We start from the raw sequence: 22,655 nt of genomic DNA, 5'->3' as shown, positions 1-22,655 counted from the left end.
ATGGAGGAACTGGTTTTGGGTCCCTTTGGTATCATTGCCCCCCCCCCCCCCCCCAACTTGTAAAAGAAAAAGGCTGCAACCATATTTTAAAAATGTGGCCGCACTGCGCATGCGTGCCCGATCATCGGTGCGCGTGCGCATAGTTTTGTGCATGCACACCGATGATCAGGCACGCATGCGCAGTGCGGACAATTTTTATAAAATCTATTCCTGGCCATTTTGAAGGCCGCTCGCAGCCGGCATTATAAACAGCCGGCTGCTGCGGCTGTTGTGCGTGCATTTGCGCGATCAAGAACGCCGCAACGGATGGCTCCCCGATCCTTCCGACACCCGCCAGTGACCCACCCACTGGTTGCGCCCTCGAGTTTGACAATGCCTGGCCTAGGGTGATGCCTTTCCTTTTCATCCCTATCCCAGTGTTACTGACACCAAATGTAATCGTTCCAGCACTTTCCTCACTGGAATGGAATAGCTCCAGGGATCAATGCTGATTAGCTATGTGTAGGTTCTCTTGTTATGTCTTTCCATTGCTCTCACTGAGCAGAACCGTTGCATTATCTGAGTTTTCTGGTGTCAATGTCAACCCATTAACCTCCTCTCTTTAATCAGCATGTCTATTGTTTCTCTTTTATCTATTGTTCCATCTTTGCTAAACTGCTTGCTAACCTTTCAGTTTTCAATTTTGACAAAGGGCTCTACCTGAAATATTATCCTGTCTTTTCTCTCTTTCATGCTGACTGATCTACCTGTGTTTTCGTTTCCTGGTCTGCAGAGCTCAGTACTACATTATGCACATTTATAATTAATGCTGCTGGAGGAACTGCAGTATGCTCTTTCATTAAAATCAATGGTTTATATCACAATCAATTCAAATGAACAACTTCTGTGTAGAGTTTTTAAAAGCTATTTTGCCAAGACTTGTATCTAAAGTGAGTATGCCACAAGCGTTTGCCAGTTGTAATCTCTATTGCACCACCAGATTATGTGCTGGAACAGATCATTAAATTTTTCTTTTATATAAAATATATCATAGAATTTGCAGTGTAGAAGGAGGCCATTTGGCCTATTAAGTCTGCACCGGCCCTTGGAAAGCGCACCCCACTTAAGCCCACATATCAAATCTATCAGGGCAGCACAGTAGCATTGTGGATAGCACAATCGCTTCACAGCTCCAGGATCCCAGGTTCGATTCCGGCTTGGGTCACTGTCTGTGCGGAGTCTGCACATCCTCCCCGTGTGTGCGTGGGTTTCCTACGGGTGCTCCGGTTTCCTCCCACAGTCCAAAGATGTGCAGGTTAGGTGGATTTGCCGTGATAAATTGCCCTTAGTGTCCAAAATTGCCCTTAGTGTTGGGTGGGGTTACTTGGGTTATGGGGATAGGGTGGAGTTGTTGACCTTGGGTAGGGTGCTCTTTCCAGGAGCCGGTGCAGACTCGATGGGCTGAATGGCCTCCTTCTGCACTGTAAATTCTATGAAATCCCCGTAACCTAATAACCCCACCTAACCTTTTTTGGACACCAAGGGTAATTTAGCATAACCAATCCACCTAACCTGCACATCTTTGGACTGTGGGAGGAAACCGAGCACTTGGAGGAAACCCACGCAGACACGGGGAGAACGTGCAGACTGCACAGACAGTGACCCATCCGGGAATCGAACCTGGAACCCTGCTGAACCCTGTGAAGCAACTGTGCTAACCACCGTGCTGCCCTTATATATTTTTTGTTACAGATTAGTAACGGTGTTGAAACTGAGGTCAATTGTACTTCTGGAAGGGTTTGGTACCAGTTTCTCCAGCACAGTATCGCCCTGACCCTCTCCACAATGAGACCTGTATGCCCCTTGGTATGGTACTATTCACACCTCTACTGCTTTATGGTAGAACACATGTCTGAGCTGCACATTCATATCCTAGGAACATAGGAGTACTTTATTCTGCCCCAGGAGCCTGTTCTGCTATTTTATTAGACTATAACTTATCTGTGTTTTGTGGGAAAATAAATGGTGCAGGAGCAGTGCTACAATCGGCCGTGTCTCTATATTTGAGTAACAGCATTTTATGTAACTTTTAAAATATTTGGAGGATAGAAATCAGTACATTAATCAACCTATGTTATTTTACCTCACTTTGGAGTCCAACTGTGACAGTAAAAGTGTATTCCACCCTCCTTCCTTTTGTACCAGCCTCTAATAGGGTATGAAGTATAAAATAGTGTGCAAAATGATCTGCATAAGTTGGTAAAAGAAAATCACTGTCTTCAGCGTTTATATGTAATTAATTTTTCCATTACAGAACGATTGCCGTAACTATATACGCATTCTCCACCGATTAACTGAAACCAGATTATATATTTGTGGAACAAATGCATTTCAGCCAATGTGCGATTACATGGTCAGTACACTTGTAGAGATCTGCAGTACATATCTGATCAATCAATACATTTAGAATTACGTAAAGGAAATGAGATGGGAGTTGAGGCCACTTCATGTATGAACTTTGCTCTTAGGTATTTATTTTATACCATGTGATATTGTTGGGCAATCTCCAACAAGAAACTGATATTGTCATTTATGGAAAGTAGCAGAGGTACTAAAATAAAAACAGCATTTCTGGCAGCATCTGTGGAGAGAGAAACAGAGTTAACAGGTGCGATTTAACCAAAAAAAAACCCAGTCCTGTGCAGGATGGTTCTTGGCGCTTTGACCCTGCTATTAAAAGGGACTTTGTTTTTTGGGTAGGCGTCAGCAAAGAACTGAGCCGCACTCAGCTTAATTTCCTAGCCTCTCATGAGATTTAATGGCCTCGTCACGCCACTGAGTCGGGCACGATGAGGCCATTTGTTCGGGCCCAACATTTCAAGTCCATATGACCCTTCTGCAGAACTGAAGAGGGATAGAAAGGTAGTGAATTATATAGTTGGGGACGGGGGTGGGGCAGAATGAAAAGTCAGAGATAGCTCGGGGCTAAGGAGAGTTTGCTAAAGAAGTCATGGACATAAGATAAAGGGGGTGTTAATGGTGGCATTAAAGACTGATAGGGGATTTTCACAGTAACTTAATTGCAGTGTTAATGCCAGCCTACTTGTGACAGTAATAAAGTTTTTTTCTAAGGTTTTTTATTGGCTTTTTTTACACATGGTATATTTACAGATGTACACATAGAGATACCGAAAAGAGATAACAAAAACCAAGGGGTTGGGAAAATAAAACCTGTGGCAGTGTATATACATAAAAAATTGGGTACCCTAAATTTATAACATTTTTTAAAAAGTGAATAGTTTCTGTATCTAACATAGATTTTCCTGTTTCCATTGTCTACTGTGTGGATCCCTGGGCATTGCTGCAAAACAATACATCAGGCTGGGTAGTAGTTGTGGCAACTTGTATAGTGTTTGTTCTGGAGTAAGGAGAGCTTCCAAGTTGGTATTGCTGTTCTAGTATTATTGTATAAATTGTTAACTACTAGACTGTCTCATTCAAATTTTTGAACAACAATTATAAAAGAAAAAATGGTGACACATTGTCATCAGAAAGTTACCTCAACTGAATTTAATATGCATACAATAAAACATGTTGTTTGACAGGTCATTAACAATAGCAAAATTGAGCTAGAAAACAAGCCTGAAGAGAGTAAAGGACAGTGCCCGTTTGACCCCACTCAGAAATATGCTTCTGTTATGGTCGGTATGTAACACATTTAATCATATTTCAAAATATTTTGCTAGGTTGTAGTTCTTGCATTGCAAGAAAGAAAGAGCTTACATCTATATTGTGCCTTATTAAGTGCAAATACTTCATGTCCGATTAATTACTTTTTTGTAATGTCATTACTATTATGTCAGCAAATGAACAGCAAGGTGCCAGAAACAACAGTTGAGATAAATGGCCAATCAACGGGAAAATGTTGACCAAGACATCGAGAACACCTCTTGCTCTTCGGATAGTGCAATAGGATCATTTATGTGCACCTGAAATGGCAGGTTGGGCCTGGGTTTAACTTCACAACCAAAAGACTTTGGGCGGGATTCTCCGTTTCTGAGACAAAGTGTTGACCCCAACGCAGAATTTGTGGATTTTCACAACAGAAAAACTGGCGCCACACCTGGACCAATTCCGCTACTATTGAGGGACTTGCACCGGTGCCATGTGGAACACAATTGATTCCAATGAAAAGTGGTGCGGGATACGCCGGGTCCATGATTGACACTTGGGAGGCTGACAAGCTGCAGCCGCATATAGACATTACAATCCCCACACACACTTATCCCAGCCAGCAAGATAGCACTGGTTGTGCTGGAGTACCCCCATACAGACAGAGGGCATCTAAGGTGAGGGTGCCCTGGGGAGACACCTATACAACCTGTGGCACTAAGTTCAAGATGGGCTGTTAGCGGTGTGCGCAGCTGCATGGCTGCTTGTCAGCTGCAGCAATGGTGTTCACCCCGGCCCCACAGCCCCCCCCCCCCCCCCCCCCCCCCCCCCCCCCCGGCCAGCGGCACAATTGTCAGCAAACCATGGCAATGTTGGATACCTTCTGTACCCCCTCTCTCTCCCTCAGCAACCGCCACGCCAGTGTCACGTTTTTAAAGGTTCAAATGAACCGCAGCGTCAGGAACTCAGCCCATTGGAGGCAGAGAATCGCGGCGGCCCCGGAGATTACTGGGTCGCACCCGCTAATGATATGCAAACAATGTCTACTGTACGTGCGTTCTGGAACACATTGACGCCGCTGTTGAGGTGATGGAGAATTGAAATTTGGTGTCAAATTCTCCACCCAATCGCCTTTCTCGATTTCGGTGTCGGCTAACGGAGAATCCCACCCAGAGGTTCTGACCCTGCAACACTTCCTCACTAATGTAACCAAATGTCAGTTTAGATTATGTACTCTACCCTGAAATCAGATCTTAAGCCACATTCTACCAACAGAAGAAGCATCATTTAATAATGGACAGAAATCTGCCATATATTGAACTTGGACTCAAAATGATATTATTTTTCCCAAGAAACTGCAGATTCTGAAAATCTGAAACAAAAATGGAAAATACTGGAAACAAAAATAGAACATAGTGGAAATGCTGTGCAGGTCAGGCTTCAACTTACTCCATGATGCTGCCTGGCCTACTTGTGTTTCCAGTGTTAATACCCAGGAAAAAAGCCAAATGAGGAGGAGAGTTCTGTCTGGTATGGTGTTACACCGAACAAACAAAATTACCAGCTCTGATCTTTGCCTGTCTTTAGCTGATCTCAACAGGTACAGCAGTGAGAAGGCACAACTATCCCCAATATCCATCAGCTGGAAGGGGGGAGGATAATGGGGCCAGTCTCATTATGATCAGTAATCTTAAGATCCGTTTTGGAAAATCTTGAGTGCATTAACTTTGCTTGAAGACAGGAATGCGCTCCACTGTGGTGACTGACCCCCTTGTCAAATTGAACCTGGATTATGAAAGTTTGTGCTGAAGCAAAATAGCCATTTGGATAAGGTATTGGTTGTTAGAATTCCTACAGTGCAGAGGACACCATTCGGTCCATCAAATCTGCACCGACCCTCTGAAAGAGCACCCTACCTATGCCCACTCCCCACTCTAACCCCGTAACCCCATAATCACACCTAACCTGCACATCTTTGGATAATAAGGGGCAATTTAGCATGGCTAATCCATCTAACATGCACATCTTTGGCTGTGGCAGGAAACCAGAGAACCAGGAAAAAACCCATACAGACACGGGGAAAACATGCAAACTCCATATTGTCACTCAAGGCTGGAAATGAACCCGGGTCCCTGGCACTGTGAGGCAGCAGTGCTAGGTGCTGTGAGGCAACAGTGCTAATCACTGTGCCACCATGCTGCCCATGAAGAACAAAGAAAGACCCTGCCTTTATATAGCACCTTTCACAATATCAGGACATCCCACAACATTTTAGAGTGAGTGAGGTATTGTAGTCCCATTGTAATGCAGGAAAAATGGCAGCCCATTTGAGCACAGCCAGATCCCACATATGGCAACAAGCCAATGAACAAGTCATTCTCATCATGTTAATTAAGAGATTAAAAATAGGAAATAAATAATACTCCCCTGTGCTTTAAAATAGTGCCATGCATTTTTTCTACATCCACCAAGGGGGAGCAGACAGGGCCTCAATTATTTTTAAAATTTAAAGTACCCAATTATTTTTTGTCCAATTAAGGGGCAATTTAGCATGGCCAATCCACCTAACCACATTTTTGGGTTGTGGGAGTGAGACCCACACAAACATGGGGAGAATGTGCAAACTCCACACGGATCGAACCGGGGTCCTCGGCGCCATGAGGCAGCAGGGCTAACCACTTTGCCACCCGACAGGGCCTTAGTTTAACATCAAATCCAAAACACAGCTCTTGGAGAGTGCAGCACTCCCTCAGTACTGCACTGGAGCGTCATCCTAAATTTTGTAGTTAAGCCTCTGTCGTGCAAGTTCAACCCACACACTTATGATTCAGGTGAGAATCCTGTCAAAGAGTTATGGCTGATGCATATTTCACATGAGTCACTGGCTTCAATGGAGAGAGATGGAGAGAAAGTATAAGAAAGAGGTGATGGCTTTTGCAGTCTGCACCATGTGTAATTTAGATTATAAACTGGATAAAGTATATGATTAAGATACAAGTATTCAATGAGTAGGAATGGATACAATAGGGTGGATGGAAATTGGAAATCCAACCCATATTCTATTCATTTAAGCATATTGACACTACAAGGTGTGGTAGCTGTAGTTTCTCAGCCTTTCATCAGGAAGTGAATGATTTTCAGATGACCTCAATTTCATCTATTACAGATGGAGAATTTTACTCTGCAACAGCCAATAACTTCATTGGCTCTGAACCCATTTTACTGCGCAGCCTGCAAAACAGCTTGAGATCTGAGTACAAGACTTCCTGGCTAAATGGTGAGCACAATTCTTATGTGTGACGCTGAAAGTCCCCAATGGGTTGTTTTACATTCAAGTTTTATTTGGTTGTGGGGTTGTGGAGCGGTGGAGTTTGCGTAAATTTTTGTTTATCGTCTCAATGGCAATATTGAAGTCAGGGAGTGTAATGTAAACCATGGGGAATTTAGTTCATTGCTATGTTGCAAGATAAGTCCTGCTACAGATAAGCTTCTTAAGTCAGTTAACCACTAAAAAAACATTTTGGTTTTGTGTTTTTATGAATTAAGCACTAGCTTAAAAATTCTTGATTATTAATAGTACTGTTAGGAAATAAGACAAGGGCAGCATGGTGGCACTGCTGCTTCACGGCGCCAAAGTCCCAGATTTGATCCCAGTTCTGGGTCACTGTACATGTGGGGTTCACACATTCTCCCCCTGTTTGCATGGTTTTGTCCCCACAACCTAAAAGATGTGCAGGCTAGGTGGATTGGCCACACTAAAAATTGCCCCTTAATTGGAAAAAATGAATTGGGTACTCTAAATTTATTTTAAAAAAGGAAATAAGACCACTTAGATCTGAATTATCTGACTCAAAATGAAAGTTCTCCAACTAAACCTTGTGACCTTGTGTCATCAAGGTGCGAAATATTGATGAGAGAATGAAGAACCGAGGGTACAGCAAGATTTGAAGTCCCTATTATAATATTTATTAGTGCCACAAGTAGGCTTATATTAACATTGCAATGAAGTTACTGTGAAAATCCCGAGTTGCCTGTTCGGGTACACTGAGGGAGAATTCAGAATGTCCAATTCACCTAACAGCACGCCTTTCGGGACTGTGGGAGGAAACCGGAGCACCCGCAGGAAACCCACGCAGACACTGGGAGAACGTACAGACTCCGCACAGACAGTGACCCAAGCCGGGAATCGAACCTGGGACCCTGGCGCTGTGAAGCTAACCACTGATTTTCCTATCTTGTGGGTAGGTGTCTAGCCTCCACTTGGCATTTGACCCATGGTAATGCACTGAGATTGGAAACATAACAGAGTGATGAAATCAAATCTACTTCTCATTACACTGCCCAGTTTGTAACTTTATAAAATCATCTCTTATGGTCATTAAACATATTTATATCAATAATTAACATGGATTTTATGAATTAAATACTTATTTTGGACTGAACCAGAAGTATAAGAAAAATCTTATTATGAAAATAGGCTGATATTTGCCTACTCTGCATATCATCGGTGTTACAATCCATCATTTTTAATCAGTTTGCCTTTGAAGAATTGTTTCAGAAAAAACATGTTTCTTGTACCATTGCATTATTATCTCCACAATATCATCAAAATATACTGGCTCCAGATTTCCTATTTGGGGCTGATCATTTTCTCTATTAAATGATCACTTCTGCTGAATAAATTTGCTTCTTTTAAACAGAGCCTACTTTTGTTCATTTGGATGTGGTGCGAGAGAGTGAAGATGCTGCTGATGGGGATGATGACAAAATCTACCTTTTCTTCAGTGAAATATCTGTTGAGTTTGAATTCTACAATAAGCCAGTGGTTTCAAGAATTGCTCGAGTATGTAAGGTAGGTACGAATACTGGGTACTCTGCAAAATTCTGTTATGGTTCAGTTTTGATGTGATTTAATTATGTGAGTCATGCGGTAGAATGCTGCAGAAAGCTTCACACTGAGCCTTCTGCTTTGGACGCTAGGTTCAAATCGTTCCCAGAGATGGGATAGATGTCTCTTAAGTCAGCTGTGTACATATATACAATACAAAAAGTGTTAAAGGATTTTTTAAAAATAAATTTTGTGTATCAAATGCTTTTTTTCCCAATTAAGGGGCAATTTAACATGGCCAATTCACCTGCCCTGCACATCTCTTTGGGTTATGGGGGTGAGACCCACCCAGACACAGGGAGAATGTGCAAACTTCACACAGACAGTGACTCAGGGCCGGGATCAAACGCAGGTCCTAGGTGCCGTGAGGCGGCAGTGCTAACCACTGTGCCACCGTGCCACCCATGTTAATGCAGTTTTAATCAAAGTGTAGATCCACAACATTTACACTGCCCCTAATTGAACATTATCACCACTAATCATCCCAAAAGGGGAGAGGGCACCTCTGTGTATTTGGAATGGAGACAGACTTTTGAGTTTGAGTGAGGAAATCTTTATCTTTAGTCAACACGGTTTTGTGAAGGGTAGGTTATGCCTCACAAATCTCATTAAGTTCTTCGAGAAGGTGACCAAGCAGGTGGCTGAGGGTAAAGCAGTTGATGTGGTGTATATGGATTTCAGTAAAGCGTTCGATAAGGTTCGCCACGGTAGGCTATTGCAGAAAATACAGAGGCATGGGATTCAGGGTGATTTAGCAGTTTGGATCAGAAATTGGCTAGTTGACAGAAGACAAAGGGTGGTGGTTGATGGGAAATGTTCTGACTGGTGTCCAGTTACTAGTGGTGTACCACAAGGATCTGTTTTGGGGCCGCTGCTCTTTGTCATTTTTATAAATGACCTGGAGGAGGGCGTAGAAGGATGGTGAGTAAATTTGCAGATGACACTAAAGTCGGTGGAGCTGTGGACAGTGCAGAAGGATGTTACAAGTTACAGAGGGACATAGATAAGCTGCAGAGCTGGGCTGACAGGTGGCAAATGGAGTTTAATGCAGAAAAGTGTGAGATGATTCATTTTGGAAGGAATAACAGGAAGACAGAGTACTGGGCTAATGGTAAGATTCTTGGTAGTGTGGACGAGCAGAGAGACCTCGGTGTCCATGTCCATAGATCCCTGAAAGTTGCCACCCAGGTTGAGAGGGTTGTTAAGAAGGCGTACGGTGTGTTAGCTTTTATTGGAAGAGGGATTGAGTTTCGGAGCCATGAGGTCATGTTGCAGTTGTATAAAACTCTGGTGCGGCTGCATTTGGAGTAATGCGTGCAGTTCTGGTCGCCACATTATAGGAAGGATGTGGAAGCATTGGAAAGGGTACAGAGGAGATTTACAAGGATGTTGCCTGGTATGGAGGGAAGATCATATGAGGAAAGGCTGAAGGACTTGAGGCTGTTTTCGTTAGAGAGAAGAAGGTTAAGAGGTGACTTAATTGAGGCATACAAGATGATCAGAGGATTAGATAGGGTGGACAGTGAGAGCCTTTTTCCTCGGATGGTGATGTCCAGCACGAGGGGACATAGCTTTAAATTGAGGGGAGATAGATATTGGACAGATGTCAGAGGTAGGTTTTTTTACTCAGAGTAGTAAGGGCGTGGAATGCCCTGCCTACAACAGTAGTGGACTCGCCAACACTAAACGCATTCAAATAGTCATTGGATAGGCATATGGACGATAAGGGAATAGTGTAGATGGACTTTAGAGGGGTTTCACAGGATAGCGCAACATCGAGGGCTGAAGGGCCTGTACTGTGCTGTAATGTTCTATCTAATCTTTACTTTTTTATATAAATAAAGGGGAAATTTAGCGTGGTCAATTCACCTACCCTGCGCATCCTTGGGTTGTGGGGGCGAGACCCATGCAGACATAGGGAGAATGTACAAGCCCCACACGGACAATGACCTGAGGCCGGTATTGAACCCAGGTCTTCGGTGCCTTGAGGCAGCAGTGCTAACCACTGTGCCACCGAGCCGTCCGTATCTAATCTTTCTGTATAAGATCCTGAATAGTTCCTGAAATGAAATGAAATGAAAATGAAAATCGCTTATTACCACGAGTAGACTTCAATGAAGTTACTGTGAAAAGCCCCTAGTCGCCACATTCTGCCGCCTGTCCGGGGAGGCTGGTACGGGAATCGAACCGTGCTGCTGGCCTGCTTGGTCTGCTTTAAAAGCCAGCGATTTAGCCCAGTGAGCTAAACCAGCCCCTCCTGCTCAACTCCTGAGTGTTAACATCCCTTCCTTCAAACAGCAAAGAATACAGGCAGCTAAGCACAAACACCAGGCAGTCCTAATAAAATCAGTCAATTCATCCTTCATGTACTGTGGAAAACCATGCAGGTCTGCATCCGGGCTCCATAAGCTATGTTTGAACACACAAGAGATAGCTGTATGCATACAAGAAATAGCCATCCTCATAATGAAGGGAACCCAACTACAACAAATATTCCTCCCATTAACGGTCACTTTTAAAAAGACACGAAGCACATTGTTGTTCTTGCATAACACTCTGGTAGAGTGATTTAAACCGCTTAGTAATCTTAAATCCACACATTACTCTTATTATCTTAACTATCAGCACAAGTAATCTTATAACAGGCTCACCAGGAGGGTGGGGAGGAAATGGTAGATGTAATGTGTCTTGTCTCTTGAGAAGACTATCTCCCGTTGCCAGTGATTAAGTAATACTAGAAGTTGAAGTCAAGAAGAAGCACATTTACTTTCCCACCCAACCAAAAGGGACTGAAGTAATTGTATTTGTTACAGAAAAATAAGCTATTCCAACCAGCCGATACAATTGGTCACTATAAACTGTTTTCAAGTTAATTGCTTATTTATATTAAACCACTTTGTAGAAGTGTCACTGAAGTTACTTTATCGATAATAAGTGCTGAAAGTACATAGGAGCTCAATTATTAACTGAAACTTGACCAATGGTTAACATTGAGTTGACACCCTTTATCAGAGTCAGTCTGCACGTATATCACCAAGTTCCACACAGGGTGGTATTTTTCCCACTGAACCAAATGGAACTCCTCCAATTTTTCTCAAAGCAGGGACGGAGAAATCCAGGACTCGCTGTTAACTCCCAACCCAAGACCGGCACGAGATGTTTATGGAGGGTTATAAATTGAGAAGTGCATCCCCAAACAGCAGCTATTATAAGGACGTTTGTATAGCCTGTGATGTGTGCCTGTCTTCGACACTTAGATATCTTATTTAAATCAGGCTCCCGCAGTATATTGTGGAAATTCATGGTTTGACAAATGCAATGGAGGGGGAACTACCAACTGCAGTAGGTAATAATAATAATAATCGCTTACTGTCACAAGTAGGCTTCAATGAAGATACTGTGAACAGCCACTAGGCTACTGTGAAAAGCCCCTAGGTTGCTGCTTTTTCGAGCACACTCTGTTAACCATGGAAAAGAAAGATTTGTGTTTATAATGCACCTTTCATGACCTAGGGATTTGCCAAAACTCTTTAGAGCCATTGAAGTCCTTTATTGATGTGTAGACACTGTTGTACGAAAAGGGCAGACTACTCCTCAGCTTCTCGGGGAAGCCTTCGGTCTCCTCCCTGATGATCGCGGCCTCAGCCTTTGACAACACAACACCCACACCAAACCCTGGATTTTTCCTCCAATTTGTTTTCCACTTCCCCCAACAGTCATCATTGAGACTTCACCAAGCACCATAGGCAGTAACATTAGCAGAGGCCTTGTAGTTTCATACTTGGATAGCCACTACACCTGATGAAGGATGTCTTTTAAAAAAAAATGTGAGTACCCAATTCATTTTTTCCAATTAAGGGGCAATTTAGTGTGGCCAATCCACCTACCCTGCACATCTTTGGGTTGTGGGGGCAAAACCCACGCAAACACGGGGAGAATGTGCAAACTCCACATGGACAGTGACCCAGAGCTGGGATCGAACCTGGGACCTCAGCGCGTGAGGCAGCCATGCTAACCACTGCTCCACCATGCTGCCCTTGATGAAGGATGTCTTAAGTGAGTTTCCATTGATGCTCAGCTATTCTTTTGTATTTCAGGGTGATCGAGGTGGCCAGCGGCTTCTCCAGAGGAAGTGGACCAGCTTCCTGAAAGCCAGCCTATTGTGTTCTTCTCCTGACTTAAACTTTCTATTTAACATAATTCAAGATGTTTTTATAGTGAGGGCATCAAACTGGAGGGACAGTATTTTCTATGCAGTTTTTACTCCGCAGTGGTAAGAATAAACAGAGCTGACTACTTGCAATCCAAAGAAATTATGTTATCCAAGTTTTTGTAATTGTAGTTCTGTCATTGAAGTTTGAATACATCAGTTCCCCCAGATGATTCTATTTCCTCAACAGATGTTTTTGCCTTTTTTAAGGTGTGTTTTGTGGACTAGGAAATAACAGACACTAGATATGTTGCAAATGAAGATGTTGAACAGTTAGTTTTTTAAAATACTTCAGAATAACGTCATTGCAAATTTGCTGTACAGGACATTGTTGGCACTTGTAAATTGGAGTAATTTATCTAGTTTTATATAAGATTTGCTTTTTCATATTTTATGCCCTGCTTTTCAGAAAAAGCCTCAGTCCTGCTGGGATATTATTCTGTGGTAGTTCACTGGTATCTTGTCCAAATTATCTTTGTTTGTGTTGCAAGATTAAAACACTCGGTGTCAACAGGCTATTCAACTGCAATGGACAGCACAACGCGATCCAGTCCTATTCTCACGGATGTAGGCTGGAACTCTCCGGCTGTTCGTTGGCGGAGGGATTCTCTGGTCCTGCAGGTACTGCATGCCCACCTGCAGGTTTCCCGGCGGCATGGAGTGGCTTCAATCGGAAACCCCAACGACAGCAGCGGGATTAAAGAATCCCGCCGCCCAGCCGCCGAATGGCTGCCACTGAGAAATACGTGGCTGGGAGGCCGGAGAATACCGCCCGTAGTTAACCACTGAATAGTGGTCACTGCTAGAAATGGGAGAAATATTGTTTTCTCTCTCTTCCCTTCCCGCTACTATCCCCTTGGACAGTCATGCTAGTTTATCACCCTGAATACTGTCTTGACTAAGGTACAGTTGGAGAATTGAAAATGAAATCTGTAGAGGTGACATATCAATTTGTTAACAAAGTCAAATAGCACTCGTAGCAAAGGAAGACTTTATTTCTCTCCTGCAGGTAATAACCAGTACAGTGGGTTATGGTTTCATGAATGCCGCTTCCTAAAGTGCTTCCTAAAGTGGCTGTTCTTCATGTAAACTAAACAATGAATATTAGCAGCATTTTAACTATGGGGGCATCATAATCAAATCAGATTATGTCTTCACCTGATATATGTATTCTATTGTGATGGTTCTTTTTATTTTACTCCTCCATAGCCTGGGGGTGTTGAATACACTTGTAATGTCCCTGTTGGCCGAAATCAATGAAATGAGAATTTTTAAAATTCTGTTTTTGTTCCATATGCCCTGCATCAGCAGTGTTTCCCCTCTTTTCCTTCTTGTTTCCTATCCCTTTTTGTTAACAGCAGTGATATCTTTATCTAATTGATGTTTAATGGGCACAGCTTAGTGTTGACCCCTCCAACATGTATTTTGTTGAGGACCCAGTCAGACTCCACTGTGATGTCTTTCCGTGCATACAGATGGAAAGTTGATAGTAGAGAGAAATATGCGAGAGTGTTCATCAATATCGTCCAATAAAAAAAGCAGTAATTCAAAATTCTTATTTATGTAGGGGCAAACAAGACATTTCTGCAGTTTGTGCCTTTAGTATGGCAAAGATTCAGGAAGTATTCAAAGAAGGAAAATACAAATCATCTGTGACAGTAGAACAGTTTCAAATCAAATGGGTAGTATACAGTGGAACAGTCCCCAGTCCTCGCCCAGGAACTGTAAGTATTAAAACTTCCCTCCAGAAGATAATAGTCCTTCAAAAATAACCCAGAGCGACAGTACTTTTCTATGCTTTCCACCCAAACTTTTTTCATTCCATCAGTAATGTTTTAAAGTTCACTACAAGGCCATTCAGATGACAAAATTGACTCTGGCTTTGAGTTATCGTTTCTCCTCTAAAAGATACTGATTCAGGCTGGGGTATAATTTCTTAAGTGATAGAAACTCCCAGTCCCCTCCCCCAGCCTCTGTGCTTCGATAAACTGGAGTCCTGTGTGTCACTTCATGAAAGTAAATCCAAGTTCTGTCTTCAACTGAGATTTTTATGCAAGCACATTCCAGCAGGTACTGCAATCCTGGTAGTTGTATATCCCTCTATAGCATAATAACTTAATGTTATTGTCCCTACCCTTCATTCAGCTGAAATCAGCTACCTCAACACCAATCGGGGAAACTTTTTTATTTTGATGGTATGGAGTCCTCTAAAGTGTTCTGAAATAGCAGCTCTTCTTTATTGCTGTGCTTAGGACAATAGGTTTCCATGAACTGTGCTGCCCCCCAGGAGGTTACCAGCTAGCAATTTGTGGTTGAAGCTCTGAACTATGTAAACAGGCCCAAAAAATGTAATTTCATGAAAGCATTTTGAACAGTGATCTTCTCCGCAGACTTCCCGAAGAATTCTAATTTCTTAAGAATTTCAGCAAAGCTGTTTTCCCCAATTACTGAAACACTAAATGCGCCAGGTCTCACAGACCAGGAATTTTACCAGGATTATGAAGCGAGCAAAGGGACATTCCACGTATCCAGCAACTCCCATGGTGATTTCTGAATGTTATCGATACCTTTTCCCAGTTAAGGGGCAATTTGGTGTGATTAGTCCACCTACCCTGCTCATCTTTTGGGTTGTGGGTATGAGACCCACGTAGACGTGGGGAGAATGTGCAAACTCCACACAGACAGTGACCTGGGGCCAGGATCGAAACCCGGTCCTCGGTGCCGTAAGGCAGCAATGCTAACCACTGCGCCACTGTGCCGCCCTTGTTATCGGATAACTTTTAATGTGCAGCTCAAGTGTGAGATTGTTGCATGAGGACAAGGTTTGTGCTCAGCTGTGATGGTCCCACAGTCAAATTGCCTGCCAGTATTCACTGTTCAGGCTCCTATATGAAGCTCTGGAGCTCTGCTAGAACTTGAGAAACTAACCTCTGTCTTGAATCCTCACCTTTGGGAGAGGAAGCAAAAAAAAACTGTAATGGGACAAAAGGGAATACAGTAGTCCCCCGTTATACCGCGCTCCGCAATACCGCGGTTCGCGATATACCGCGGGGGGGCTTATGGACCCCAACTGTCAATTGTGTCAATTTCAGCGGCCGGCTCACTTTGATCCGGAGAGGGAAGCTGCTCTCTCACTGAAACAATCAGCCGGCCGCTGAAATTGACACTGCCGGCTGCTCTCTCCCTCCAATCAGAAACATTAAAACTTAAAAGTTGGATTGGAGGGAGAGAGCAGCCGGCAGTGTCAATTTCTTTTTTTTTTTTTAAATAATTTTTTATTGAAAGAGTTTTTCCATACAGACATTTACCCCTACTAATTTTTAAATTATTTACAACACAATCCCTCTAGGCAAATGTCCCTCCCTCGCCCGCCCTCTCGCGCGCACCAGTCCTCCCCCCCCCCCCCCCCCCCCCCAGGCAACCTTAACAACCAAGGCAGCCTACAGTTTCAGACATGAGCAGCGAGCAGGCTTGCCCGCGTTACAGTCGTGCGTGTCCCCCCACGACCCTTGCTGCCCCCCCCCCTCCCCTCCCCCCCCCCCCCCCTCCCCCCCCCTACCCCCCCCCCCCGGGTTGCTGCTGCCACGACCCCGAACGTCTATCTCTGATCTAAAAAGTCAAGGAAAGGTTGCCACCGCCTGGCGAATCCCTGTACCGACCCTCTCAGGGCAAATTTGATCCTTTCTAGCTGAATATAGCTAGCCATATCGTTAATCCAAGTTTCAACGCTTGGAGGCCTCGCGTCCTTCCATTGAATTAATATCCTTCGTCGAGCCACTAGGGACGCAAAGGCCAGTATTCCGGCCTCCCTAGCCTCCTGTACCCCCGGTTCTACCCCGACCCCAAAGATCGCAAGCCCCCATCCTGGTTTGACCCTGGACCCCACCACCTTCGACACCGTCCTTGCCACCCCCTTCCAGAACCCTTCCAGCACCGGACATGCCCAGAACATATGCACATGGTTCGCTGGGCTTCCCAGACATCTGACACACCTGTCCTCACCCCCAAAGAACCGGCTCATCCTTGTCCCCGTCATGTGAGCTCTATGCAGCACCTTAAATTGAATGAGGCTCAGTCTCGCACACGAGGAGGAAGAGTTGACCTTCTCCAGTGCATCCGCCCACGTCCCGTCTTCTATCTGCTCTCCCAGCTCCCCTTCCCACTTGGCTTTCAGCTCCTCCCCCGATGCTGCTTCCGCCTCCTGCATTATCTTGTAGATGTCTGATATCTTCCCCCCCTCCGACCCAGACCCCCGAGAGCACCCTATCACTCGCCCCCTTACTGGGGAGCAGGGGAAACCCTCCACCTGCCGCCTAGCAAATGCCTTCACTTGTAAATATCTGAACATGTTTCCCGGGGGGAGCTCAAACTTCTCCTCCAGCCCTCCCAGGCTCGCAAACCTCCCCTCTATAAACAGGTCCTTCAGCTGCCGTATGCCCACCCTGTACCAGCTCTGAAATCCCCCGTCGATGTTCCCCGGGATGAATCTATGGTTCCCTCTTATTGGCGCCGCCAACAGACCTCCCATTTCACCCCTATGTCGCCTCCACTGCCCCCATATCTTGAGGGTGGCCGCCACCACCGGGCTCGTGGTGTACCTCGTGGGGGGGAGCGGCCATGGTGCCGTTACTAGGGCCCCCAGGCTTGTGTTGCCACAGGACGCCCTCTCCATTCGTTTCCAAGCTGCCCCCTCCCCTTCCATCATCCACTTGCGCACCATTGACACATTTGCCGCCCAGTAGTACCCCGAGAGATTGGGCAGTGCCAGCCCTCCACTGTCCCTACTCCGCTCCAAAAAGACCCTCCTCACCCTTGGGGTGCCATGCGCCCACACGTAGCTCATGATGCTACTCGTCACCTTTTTGAAGAAGGCCCTAGGGAGGAAGATGGGCAAGCACTGAAATAAAAACAAGAACCTTGGGAGGACCGTCATTTTGATTGACTGCACCCTCCCCGCCAGCGACAACGGTACCATGTCCCACCTCTTAAACTCCTCCTCCATCTGTTCCACCAGCCTGGAAAAGTTCAACTTGTGGAGGGTCCCCCAGTTCCTTGCCACCTGCACCCCTAAGTACCTAAAGCTCTTTCCTGCTCGCTTGAAGGGGAGTCTCCCAATACCCTCTCCCTGGTCCCCCGGGTGTATCACAAAAACCTCGCTTTTGCCCAAATTTAATTTGTACCCCGAAAAGTCCCCAAACTCTGCTAATAGTTCCATTATCTCCGGCATTCCCCCTTCTGGGTCTGCCACGTACAGCAGTAGATCATCCGCATACAGCGATACTCGATGTTCCTCCCCTCCCCTAGTCAGTCCTCTCCACCCCCCTGAACCCCTCAGTGCCATCGCCAACGGTTCAATCGCCAGTGCGAAAAGTAGGGGGGATAGGGGACATCCCTGCCTGGTCCCTCGGTGGAGCCCGAAATACTCCGACCTCCTCCCGTTTGTCACTACACTCGCCGTCGGGGCCGAGTAGAGCAACTTCACCCACTTAATAAACCCTTCCCCAAACCCAAACCGTTTCAACGTCTCCCACAGGTACTCCCACTCCACCCTATCGAATGCCTTCTCCGCGTCCAGCGCTACCACTATCTCAGCCTCCCCCTCCACTGCCGGCATCATAATTACATTCAGCAATCTCCGCACGTTCGTGTTGAGCTGCCGCCCCTTCACGAACCCCGTCTGGTCCTCATGGATTACCCCTGGCACACAATCCTCTATTCTAGCTGCCAGGATCTTTGCCAGCAACTTGGCATCCACGTTCAGAAGCGAGATAGGCCTGTAGGACCCGCACTGCACGGGGTCTTTATCCCGCTTCAATATCAGGGAGATCAGAGCCTGCGACATTGTCGGGGGCAGAACCCCCCCCCTCTCGCGCCTCATTAAAGGCTCGTACCAGTACCGGTCCCACCAAGTCCACATTTTTCTTATAGAATTCCACCGGGGGCAGTGTCAATTTCAGCGGCCGGCTGATTGTTTCAGTGAGAGAGCAGCTTCCCTCTCCGGATCAAAGTGAGCCGGCCGCTGAAATTGACACTGCCCGCTGCTCTCTCCCTCCAATCCAACTTTTAAGTTTTAATGTTTCTGATTGGAGGGAGAGAGCAGCCAGCAGTGTCAATTTCAGCGGCCGGCTCACTTTGATCCGGAGAGGGAAGCTGCTCTCTCACTGAAGCAATCAGCTGGCCGCTGAAATTGACACTGCCCGCTGCTCTCTCCCTCCAATCAGTACCCCAGCAGCCACAGCCTGTACCTCAGCAGCCACGGCCTGCACCCCAGCAGCCACGGCCTGCACCCCAGCAGCCACGGCCTGCACCCCAGCAGCCACGGCCTGTACCCCAGCAGCCACGGCCTGTACCCCAGCAGCCACGGCCTGCACCCCAGCAGCCACAGCCTGAACCCCAGCAGCCACGGCCTGCACCCCAGCAGCCACGGCCTGCACCCCAGCAGCCACAGCCTGAACCCCAGCAGCCACAGTACCCCAGCAGCCACGGCCTGTACCCCAGCAGCCACGGCCTGTACCCCAGCAGCCACGGCCTGCACCCCAGCAGCCACGGCCTGCACCCCAGCAGCCACAGCCTGAACCCCAGCAGCCACAGTACCCCAGCAGCCACGGCCTGTACCCCAGCAGCCACAGCCTGAACCCCAGCAGCCACAGTACCCCAGCAGCCACAGCCTGAAGCCCAGCAGCCACGGCCTGTACCCCAGGAGCCACAGCCTGTACCCCAGCAGCCACAGCCTGAACCCCAGCTACAGAGGGGAGGGGCGATGTGAGACCATGCTGGTCTTGCAGAGGCCCGTATGACCTCCTCCTGTGTTCTCTGCTCTCTCCCTCCAATCAGCCGGCAGTGTCAATTTCAGCGGCCGGCTCACTTTGATCCGGAGAGGGAAGCTGCTCTCTCACTGAAACAACCAGCCGGCTGCTGAAATTGACACTGCCGGCTGCTCTCTCCCTCCAATCAGAAACATTAAAACTTAAAAGTTGGATTGGAGGGAGAGAGCAGCCAGCAGTGTCAATTTCAGCGGCCGGCTGATTGTTTCAGTGAGAGAGCAGCTTCCCTCTCCGGATCAAAGTGAGTCGGCCGCTGAAATTGACACTGTTTTAATTAGATCCACGATAGGGGTTTTAAATTTATTTAAAAATCTATGCTAGCGCTTCCCATTGTGAGTCTACGGGGGTCTGACCTCTCCCCCCGCCCCCCGTAGACTCTCAATGGGAAGCGCTAGCATAGATTTTAAAATAAATTTAAAACCCCCATCGTGGATATCCGCGGCTCGGTTGCAACGCGGGTGGCTGTCTTGGACCCCAACACCAGCGTTATAAAGGGGGACTACTGTATATAGCTCGGCAGTGGATGTATCTCGTTTTAATCAATTAAGTAAATAAATGCTTATCTCCAGTAGTTCAGCACTCATAACACTTTTTTTTAATTTTTTTATTTTTATAAATTTAGTGTATCCAATCATTTTTTCAATTAAGGGGCAATTTAGCGTGGCCAATCCACCTAGCTTGCACGTTTTTGGGTTGTGGGGGCGAAACCCACGCAGACACGGGGAGCACTCATAACACTTGAAGGGCAGTTAACATGCAACTTAATTTCTCTTTCCTAGTGCATCAACAACGACATCCGGAAGGACGGATTCCAGACTTCTTTAGATCTACCAGACAGAACACTCCAGTTCGTAAAAGATCATCCTTTAATGGATGATATAGTAAATCCCATCAACAAGCAACCAACGTTAATTAAAGAGCAAACAAAGTACACCCAGATTGTTGTAGACAGAGTTGTTGCCATCAATCTGAAAGAATATGATGTCATTTTTCTTGGAACGGGTAAAATATTTTCTATGCAAGTACTCTACTGTTAATTATCTCTGCTTTACACAATGTTAAATTTGCACTGCCTTATTTTTGAACTGTTCTGTGATTGGAACAAAGGAAAGTGCTATCACACTATGGGCCAACTGTCGCCTGAGAAAGTGAGGCTTACAAAAGATTAAAATAGTTTACAAAGAAACTATGCAGAATAATTCAAGTAATATTTGCACTGTGCTGGATACATAGGGCGCGATTCTCCGCTCTCACGCCGGTTCGGAGAACAGCGGGCCGCTCCGATTTTCACGGCGACGCCGGTCCGACGCCCTCCCGCTATTCTCCGAACCCCGCACAAACTACACGTCGGCATTCCCGGCAAAGGCCTCGACAAACCCCCCCCGACACGACCAGAAGCCCGACTTTTTGGCCCCCCGCTATTCTCCGGCCCGGATGGGCCGAAGTCCCGACGTCATCACGCAATGTTTTCACGCCGGCCAACACATCTGCTTTTCAAGTTCGTCAACCAGTCGTGCTAGCTGACAAGAGCTTCGAGGAGGTGAGCGCACCGCTCAGCGCACAGCTCAGCTGGAGTCTGGCCACAACAGGGAAGGCATCCCCGAGAACGGGAAGGGGGTCCAGAGCGGGGGTGATGTGGGAGACGGGGGGATGGGAGACGGGAGGGGGGGATGGGAGACGGAGGGGGGATGGGAGACGGAGGGGGGGGAGTGTGGGAGACGGAGGGGGGGGGAGTGTGAGAGACTGAGGGGGGGGGAGTGTGGGAGACAGGGGGGGTGGAGTGTGGGAGACTGAGGGGGGAAGTGTGGGAGACGGAGGGGGGGAGTGTGGGAGACGGGGGGGGGGGGAGTGCGGGAGACGGGGGGGGGGGGGAGTGTGGGAGACGGGGGGGGGGGGGAGTGTGGGAGACGGAGGGTGGGGGAGTGTGGGAGACGGAGGGGGGAGTGTGGGAGACGGAGGGGGGGAGTGTGGGAGACGGAGGGGGGGAGTGTGGGAGACGGAGGGGGGAGTGTGGGAGACGGAGGGGGGGAGTGTGGGAGACGGAGGGAGGAGTGTGGGAGACGGAGGGGGGGAGTGTGGGAGACGGAGGGGGGAGTGTGGGAGACGGAGGGGGGAGTGTGGGAGACGGAGGGGGGAGTGTGGGAGACGGAGGGGGGAGTGTGGGAGACGGAGGGGGGGGGGAGTGTGGGAGGGGGGGGGGGGGAGTGTGGGAGGGGGGGGAAGTATGGGAGACGGGGGGGAGTGTGGGAGACGGAGGGGGGGGAGTGGGAGACGGAGGGGGGGAGTGTGGGAGACGGAGGGGGGGGAGGATGGGAGACGGGGGGGGGGGGAGTGTGGGAGACGGAGGGGGGGGAGTGGGAGACGGAGGGGGGGAAGTGTGGGAGACGGAGGGGGGAGTGTGGGAGACTGAGGGGGGAGTGCGGGAAACTGAGGGGGGAGTGCGGGAGACTGAGAGGGGGAGTGGGAGACTGAGGGGGGAAGTATGGGAGACTGAGGGGGGAAGTATGGGAGTCTGAGGGGGGGGGAGTGGGAGACTGAGGGGGAAAGTATGGGAGACGGAGGGGGAAGTGTGGGAGACTGATGGGGGGTTGAAGAGTGGGAGACGGAGGGGGACAGTGGGAGTGGGGGGGGGGGGTAGGGAGAGAGTGAGCGAGTGACTCGTCCAACCCCGGTTACAAAGTGTCTGCCACCATGCCATGGCGTGCCGGTCACGAGGACACGCCCGCTGGTTGCCCTGTGGCTTACGGCCACAGACCACTGACGCACCGGTGAAGAGGACGTAGTTAACTGCCCATTGGATGCAGAAAGTGACCAGGTGTTAGGCTGCCCGCATGTCAGCAGCGCGACCAGGCCACCGGGACACACAGGTATCCCGTGGCAGGCGGCTGCCGAGGTGTCGACTAACCTCCGTCTAAAATGTCCCATTTCTCTGCCCCCCACCACCCTTCTGTAGGTTAGCACAATGTCTGCGAACAGAACGGCTATGTTCAGCACAGTGGTTGGGGCCGCTGCACTGCATTTGGAGATGGAGCAGCGTCCACAGCCACAACCCGCAGTGGATGCAGGGCCAGCTGCAGCAGCA

General features: G+C 47.5%; 1 protein-coding gene across 5 annotated transcripts in view; it reads left to right on the top strand.

The window, feature by feature from the left end:
- The window catches only part of LOC119953421 (semaphorin-4D-like), a 133,964-nt gene that overhangs the window by 72,324 nt on the left and 38,985 nt on the right, over nucleotides 1-22,655 (top strand). For all 5 annotated transcript variants that reach the window (XM_038777679.1, XM_038777678.1, XM_038777680.1 and 2 more), the window contains 7 exons: nucleotides 2,294-2,392; nucleotides 3,585-3,684; nucleotides 6,818-6,928; nucleotides 8,352-8,503; nucleotides 12,637-12,812; nucleotides 14,317-14,473; nucleotides 20,353-20,575. In XM_038777679.1, coding sequence (XP_038633607.1) covers nucleotides 2,294-2,392; nucleotides 3,585-3,684; nucleotides 6,818-6,928; nucleotides 8,352-8,503; nucleotides 12,637-12,812; nucleotides 14,317-14,473; nucleotides 20,353-20,575 — 1,018 coding nt within the window. The remainder of the gene's footprint in view (nucleotides 1-2,293; nucleotides 2,393-3,584; nucleotides 3,685-6,817; nucleotides 6,929-8,351; nucleotides 8,504-12,636; nucleotides 12,813-14,316; nucleotides 14,474-20,352; nucleotides 20,576-22,655) is intronic.

The sequence above is a fragment of the Scyliorhinus canicula genome, chromosome 18 (assembly GCF_902713615.1).
Source record: "Scyliorhinus canicula chromosome 18, sScyCan1.1, whole genome shotgun sequence".
NCBI lineage: Eukaryota > Metazoa > Chordata > Chondrichthyes > Carcharhiniformes > Scyliorhinidae > Scyliorhinus > Scyliorhinus canicula.
Note: the sequence above shows the minus strand (reverse complement) of the source record. Positions and strands in the feature narration are given on the sequence as shown.